General features: G+C 45.2%; 1 protein-coding gene across 5 annotated transcripts in view; it reads right to left on the bottom strand.

Annotated features, from left to right (window-relative positions):
* The window catches only part of LOC110509348 (retinoic acid receptor RXR-alpha-A), a 161,348-nt gene that overhangs the window by 67,492 nt on the left and 86,317 nt on the right, over positions 1-7,539 (bottom strand). For all 5 annotated transcript variants that reach the window (XM_036967460.1, XM_036967458.1, XM_036967462.1 and 2 more), the window contains exon 3: positions 19-257. In XM_036967460.1, coding sequence (XP_036823355.1) covers positions 19-257 — 239 coding nt within the window. The remainder of the gene's footprint in view (positions 1-18; positions 258-7,539) is intronic.

Here is a 7,539-nt window from a genome sequence, read left to right as displayed (position 1 = left end):
ATCTGTGACAGGCCTTACCTGGGGGCTGACACTGGGGCCGTAGCCCATGCCGGGCGAGGACATGGAGTGTGGGCCCATGGGGGAGTTGATGACAGAAAAGGGCGAGCCCAGGCCGTTCATGGGAGAACTCAGGGTGCTGATGGGAGAGTGCAAGGAGCCTGAGGGCCCCATGGAGGACGGGTTGAGCAGGGATGGGTGCATGCCCCGGTGGGACGTGGGAGAGCTCAGTGGAGATGAGGTCACCTGACCTGATGAATCTACACATGAAAGGAGAAGAAAATATGTCAGAATTTCCAGCGTCATTAGCAGTACTATCGTCGTTATCACAATATGAGCATCATGATCGTGATCAGGAGCAGCATCAACATCTCCAATGTACTCTCAAGGGGAGCTGTTATTTCAATCATTACCAGAACTGTCTAGCGGTATTAACTTGCTGCAAAAGCCATTACTTTATGATCTATCATGATCTATTCATATGTGATGAAAGATAAACATTGTGGACTGAAAAAAAACTGGAGGGTCTTGTTTCTCATGGTCTGATAGTCTTTAGGTGCCTTTTGGCAAACTTCAAGAGGACTGTCATCTACCATAAAGGCCTGATTGGTGGAGTGCTGCAGAGATGGTTATCCTTTCTGGAAGGTTCTCCCATCTCCCCAGAGGAACTCTAGAGCTCTGTCAGAATGACCATCAGGTTCTTGGTCACCTCCCTGATTGCTGTTTGGCTGAGCAGTCAGCTCTAGGAAGAGTCTTGGTGGTTCTAAACTTCTTCCATTTTAGAATGATAGAGTCCACTGTGTTCTTGGGGACCTTCAATGCTGCAGAAATGTTTTGATACACTTCTCCAGATTTGTGCCTCGACACAATCCCGTCTCTGAGCTCTACGGACAATTATATTGACCTCATGGAAACCTATATAGACAAGTCTGTGCCTTTCCAAATCATGTCCAATCAATTGAATCTACGACAGGTGGACTCCAATCAAGTTGTAGAAACATCTCAAGGATGATCAATGGAAATAGGATGTACCTGAGCTCAATTTCGAGTCTCATAGAAAAGGGTCTGAATACTTATGTCAATAAGCTATTTCTGTATTATGTTTTCAATAAATGTGCAAAAAAAACACAACAAAAAAAAACATTTTCTGCTTTGTCATTGTGGGGTATTATGTGTAGATTGCTGATGAACTTGTTTTATTTAATCAATTTTAGAGTAAGGCTGTAACGTAACAAAATGTGGAAAAACGTCAAGGGGTCTGAATACTTTCCGAAGGCACCGTATAGACCTATGGTCTAGGCCAAATGAGGTGTGCGACTATGATTGGAAAAAGTCGAAAAGAAAGGCACGCGCTGCTTCTTACCTTAAGCTGGGCATCATTCACAAGAGATAATATATCATTCACAAATGATAGGCTAATATTGTCACCCATCACACTATTCTTGTGTTTGTGTATACTAAATAATATATGTGTGAAAGGTGATTTGATTTAGAATGGACCATTATCATGCACCTTTCTTGAAACATGGGCAGGAGAAAAAAAGACATGTCATCTATGCACTTAAATAGCAAATGGAGGACGTTTGTCCCCGTGGTTCAGACAATAGAGTGCTGAATACCAGGCAATTAGCAAGCTTGGTAGGCTACTAATGACCATCAGCAGCATCAGAGCTTGGAGAAGCCTAATTACCGTGACTAAAGAGTCATGTAGATTTTGACTGCCGGTGTGTTCGGTCACAAGTCATAACAGCCCTAGCCACGACCCTGATCCTGACCTTTTAACATGACAGCTGAGCTTGAGCTCTGCTCTGCAGGGCTGGAGGACTAGAGACAGACAGTGGTGCTTCACTTGGGACAGCCTTCCTCTGCTCTCAGTGTTTATTAAGCTCTGAAACTTCTCATTCTCCCTGTCTCTCTCTCTATCTCTCTCTCCCTTCTCACTGTCTCTCTCTCTCCCTTCTGCCTGTCTCTCTCTCTATCTCTCTCTCCCTTCTCCCCGTCTCTCTCTCCCTTCTCCCTGTCTCTCTCTCTCTCTCTCTCTCTCTCTCTCTCTCTCACAGTGGTGCTTCACTTGGGACAGCCTTCCTCTGCTCTCAGTGTCTATTAAGCTCTGAAAATTATCATTCTCCCTGTCTCTCTCTCTATCTCTCTCACTTCTCCCTGTCTCTCTCTCTCCCTTCTGCCTGTCTCTCTCTCTATCTATCTCTCCCTTCTCCCTGTCTCTCTCTCTCTCTCCCTTCGTCTCTATCTCTCTCTCTCCCTTCTACCTGTCTCTCTGTTGCTTTCTCTCTCTCTCTTTTGTTTCTTAAAATAAATATGTTATTCTTATTTATTCTTGCTTTTTCCACTGACTCTCTTGCACAGGCTCAATGTACACTCAATGGACTCTAACCACACACTCACACATTCTACACTGACACTCCAACACACTTACGGATACACACATACACACACACACACACAAAATGCATATTGATGCCCCCCCCAAGAGCAAGCTGTCATCAAGGCAAAGGATGGCTACTTTGAAAAATCTCAAATATAACATATATTTTCATTTGTTTAACACTTTTGACTGGTACTGTATATGTACATACTACCTAAATTACTGTACCTCAACTAACCCGTTCCCCCTGCACATTGACTCAGTACCGGTACCCCTTGTATTTATTGTTATTTTATTGTGTTACTATTTTTCCTCTAGTTTATTTAGCAATTTTCCTACTTACTTTTTTTAGAACTCTGCATGGATGGTTAAGGGGTCATACATAAGCATTTCACGGTAAGGTCTACACCTGTTGTATTCGGCACACGAGCTCTGGGGGCCCATGCACATGTCATCAAAATCTATTTTTTTAAACATTTAATAAATCATTTTGACAGTAACCTTCCAAAAAGTAATTCAGAAACCTTTTAAATGTCTATATGTACTAGGAAGCTAAGTGTTTGTTTCTTGGGCTTCAGGAATGTGACTGAAAAAGTGACTCGGGCCTTGAAAAATGAAACTGATTGAAAGTATAAGGGGATATCAGTGAACAAATGCTGTGGTCAAGGCTACGACGGTGCCAGTGCAATGACTGGAGCTGACTCAGGTGTTCAAAAGCACATATCAGACCGGGAGCCTAATGCTTCTTAGGTAATTCTTTATGAGTTTTAGTTGAGAAAATGATTTCTCCACCTAAGCGACAGTTACAGGGAGGGTAGAAACAGCGTTATTGCCGTAGCAACAGCAAGGAAACTGGACAGAAGGGAGTTGTGCTTCAAATACAGCAGTTACGCAACATTTATCATTTTTATTTTTTATTTTTCAGTAGGCAAGTTGAGAACAAGTTCTCATTTACAATTGCGACCTGGCCAAGATAAAGCAAAGCAGTTCGACACATACAACAACACAGAGTTACACATGGAGTAAAACAAACATACAGTAAATAATACAGTAGAAAAATAAGTCTAGATACAATGTGAGCAAGAGAGGTGAGATAAGGGAGGTAAAGGCAAAAAAAGGCCATGGTGGTGAAGTAAATACAATATAGCAAGTAAAACACTGGAAAGGGAGAATTGCAGTGGAAGAATGTGCAAAGTAGAAATAAAAATAATGGGGTGCAAAGGAGCTAAATAAATAAATACAGTAGGGAAAGAGGTAGTTCTTTGGGCTAAATTATAGATGGACTATGTACAGGTGCAGCAATCTGTGAGCTGCTCTGACAGCTGGTGCTTAAAACTAGTGAGGGAGATAAGTGTTTCCAGTTTCAGAGATGTTTGTAGTTCGTTCCAGTCATTGGCAGCAGAGAACTGGAAGGAGAGGCGGCCAAAGGAAGAATTGGTTTTGCGGGAGACCAGAGAGGTATACCTGCTGGAGCGCGTGCTACAGGTGGGTGCTGCTATGGTGACCAGCGAGCTGAGATAAGGGGGGCCTTATATAGATAATTGAGCCTCTCATTCTCCTTAATTGTCTGCCTCAACACGTTACGGAAAGAGATGAACTGTATAGGAAGCTCTTGGAATAGGTTGTCTGGATACTGGCAGATGCGAACAGATTATCATCTTTAGTGGATAACCGCTCTTGTGGGCTTGAACAAAAAAGCGTTTTGCGATTTTGTTCGTACTGGTGAACCATCATTTGAGTTGTGTGGTTGCAAATATCAACAATCCCTTACCTCTAGTATATCTTGGCATGCATCATTTAAGACTAAGTTTAAATTATGTGCAGTTCAATGAACATATTATGCACAATGTCTCAATAAAGTCTGGGTTGAACACAAAAAAGGAGGACTTCAGGAGACCAGGGGAGTTCAACAATAAATAGTGCTTGAATTTATCCTCAAGCTGACTACTTTTTTCGTCATTGTTGTGTTAAGCACAACAACTTTCTATCCAAGCTGGGAAAGAACACGAGGACAGTTCATGTCACACAGGTTCAGGTAGCCTATACAGGACAGTTGTATATTCAACTAAATCAATTGGTAGCTGATTAGTATGCTGTTGCATCGGAAATACATTTGGCAATCTGCAATGTTTGAATTTCCAACATTATAGCTTCTCTCCTGGTCAGCAGGCTTCCTAACAGCAGCCAGGTTGTCAGCTCAGCTCAGCTCAGCCAAACACTTCCCTTCTATCCTGCTCTCTTCACGAGCACTTCCTGCAAACACACCACTACCTCACAGTCACATACACAGGAGGGGAGGGAGGGGCCCTCCCAAACAAACACTCTTCAATAAATGGCCAACTCTATATCAGTTCTATAATTAATCCTCAGACTGATGATGTTCAAGTGCTTCCATCCTCATGATGACATTTTTTTCTTCAGATAATATCCGCCCATTGCTAAAGAAGCTCTGCCTGAGCCAGCAGTTCCTCAAATCCATTCTCCAATTGGGTTTTAATTCAGGGTGATAAAGCAGGCTGTGGTATTAGAGCTGCCAATGTGGGGCCTCAGTGGGGGGGTGCAGGTTAGCTGACAGAGAGAGAGGAGAGGAGGCCCAGGCTAAGGCAGGCAGGCCCTTACCCACAGGGGGAGTGAGAGCCAGGATGTGGGGCAACTCAAGCCTCTCTCTCTCTGGCTGTTAGCAGGGGACCAGGGCTCAGTGAAGAGACCAGAGCAGGGAGACATAAGAACATGACTGTATGTCTGCTGAGTGCTGACCTTGCCTTGCCTGAGGCTGATTCTGTGTTTAGTCATAAGTGTATGACTCCATTTAGTTAAGTTAACCTAATTTATCATAAATGGGTACAGTGTACTGTATGTGTGTGTGTGCTCCCGTGTGTGTGCTTGCCCACCAAGCCTAAGTGGCGCTTGCTTGTGTGTTCTTGTGCGAGTGAGTGGGTGGGGATGCCAGAGCAGGATTACAGATGGATAAAAAGGGCTCTGGCTTTAATCCCCCCCAGAGAGGGGCACAGCTGTTAGAAGAGGGGACAGACAGGGTGGGGGTGGTGGGACGGTACTGCCACCACTGCAGTCTCTGTCACCAAGGTCACAGAGTGACACTGCGGAGCTAACCATTTTCTAAATTCTCTTCAAAGGCAGCAGGGAAAATCCAATCAATAAATACCTTGGTTCTTCTATCCTGGCTCTACTGGGTCTCTTACTACCGTATCCGCTATAGCTGCCTGAGCTCCTCCCAGCTCTACTAGCCCTCGACTAGCAGCTCACTATGCTTTCATTCCAACTCGTTTTGTCTTTCACACACTCAATTTTGTCCCGACCTGTTGGGCTGGAAAGTCGTCTGAAGAAACAGGGCAAGTTCCAGCGACCGTTTGTACTACCTGCACCGCACATAAAACAAATATGCTCACAAGATTAGATAAGAGTGTTTAAAAGAGAGCTGGAGGGAGGAGGAGGGAGGGAGTAGAGGGGGGAAACGGTGGCAGGCGTCCAGTTCCCCTCTGTGCCAACACAACACACAACACAAAAGGTTGACACATGTTTTGATGGGGAATGAAAGTGTTTCTGAGCTTTGTCGTTCCGAATGGCTTCCAGCACTGCCTGCCTTCCTGCCTGCCTGCCTGCATGTTCCAGGCTGTCGATTGGGCAGCGCTGCCGGTTACACAGAAGCACCACTGACAGATACAAATGAGGAAATTAGGGCCCATCTCAAAGGCAGGAGGCAGCAGAGTGCAACACTAAACACTCCACACGGGCAGGACTCTCCCTTGTGCTTTTTCTCCCTCCCTCAGTGTGCTTTCTTTGTGGAAAGCAGCCAGGTCCTCTCATTCAGCTGAGCTGTGTTATGTTGTTTATAGGATGTGATAAGAGCTGAGATGAGAGGGGAGGTGTTTGGGGCATTCAGTATTCTACTCGGTGACATGAGGCCTGACTGCTGTATACAGGAGTCGGACTGGGAGGAGGCTGGGGAGGGGAGTTAGGTGAAGGGTGTCCCAGAGATAAATGGGAGTGGGTGGGAGGGTCAGGGGAGCACACCCCCAGAGATGTGAAAGGAGGGAGGGGAGGAGCCCAGGTCCTGGACCTCACACAGCAGTGGGACCCTGCCAGAGACCTGACTACATGACTAATGTCTGCACTTGAAAATAAATGAGTTTCATTTATTAATTGTCCTGCTTCTCTCTCTCCCTCCTTTTATCCAAATTACTTACAGTTGTGTATGCATATATTTTAAGTCTGGGTGGACCAAGAATCAAACCCACTATCCTGGCATTGCAAGCACCATATCTACTAACTGAGCTACAGAGCAATTCCTTTTTTCTCTGTTTCTGACTTTCTTCCTCGCTTTTCTCTCTCTCTCTCTCTCTCTCTCTCTGCCTTCACCTCTGTTCTGGGGGTTGATAGTGTAAAACTGAGCCACAGAAGGTTCACATTTAGTTTATCTCTCTGGAACAGTTACAGTATCACCATGCACGGAGAACAAAGCCACTTCGCATTCCTCTGAGGCAGAGAGTATAATAAAACCAAGCCCATTCTTACAAAGCCTGGTCTGTGTTCTGAGAGTTCTGTGAAGAGACAGTCAATTGTTTGGATCCTGTTAGTGTACTGGTGTTCAGACATAGTACCTATACGGGTCTAGTTCAGTTATTATTATTTGTTTCAACACATAGAACCAGTGAGTCAGTGATTCATGAGTCATAACTCTCTCGGCCATGTGCTCTCAGAGGCGTGTTAGTGGCAGTGGTGGGATTTCTGATGGATCCCTAAAGCACCACCAGCCCATCAGCTCTGTGTTAAAGTGCTTCTGCCACCACCAGGGGTCCTGCATTATGAATAAGAACACCCCGCAACCGGAGAGGACCTAAAACCTCAGGAACACAGAGTCTGTTCCTAGCGCTTCTCTCATCTCCCTCTCCAACTGCCATCCTCCATAATTCAACTACCCAACGCCACCGGGGAGATTTGGTTGGAGGATGTGGGGGAGGGAGGGGGATAAAGTGACAACAGAACAGAGACTCTTCAAAATCCATGGAAATCACCGACGTCCAGTTTCCATGATGCACTCATCCTTCCCGCAGAGTCAGGATGACTCAATGTCAATGCGCACCACACCCCACTCTCTCCAGTCCCTTCACTCTAACATTGGGATACACACAGCAAATGCC

The sequence above is a fragment of the Oncorhynchus mykiss genome, chromosome Y (genome assembly GCF_013265735.2).
Source record: "Oncorhynchus mykiss isolate Arlee chromosome Y, USDA_OmykA_1.1, whole genome shotgun sequence".
Classification (NCBI taxonomy): Eukaryota; Metazoa; Chordata; class Actinopteri; order Salmoniformes; family Salmonidae; genus Oncorhynchus; species Oncorhynchus mykiss.
Note: the sequence above shows the minus strand (reverse complement) of the source record. Positions and strands in the feature narration are given on the sequence as shown.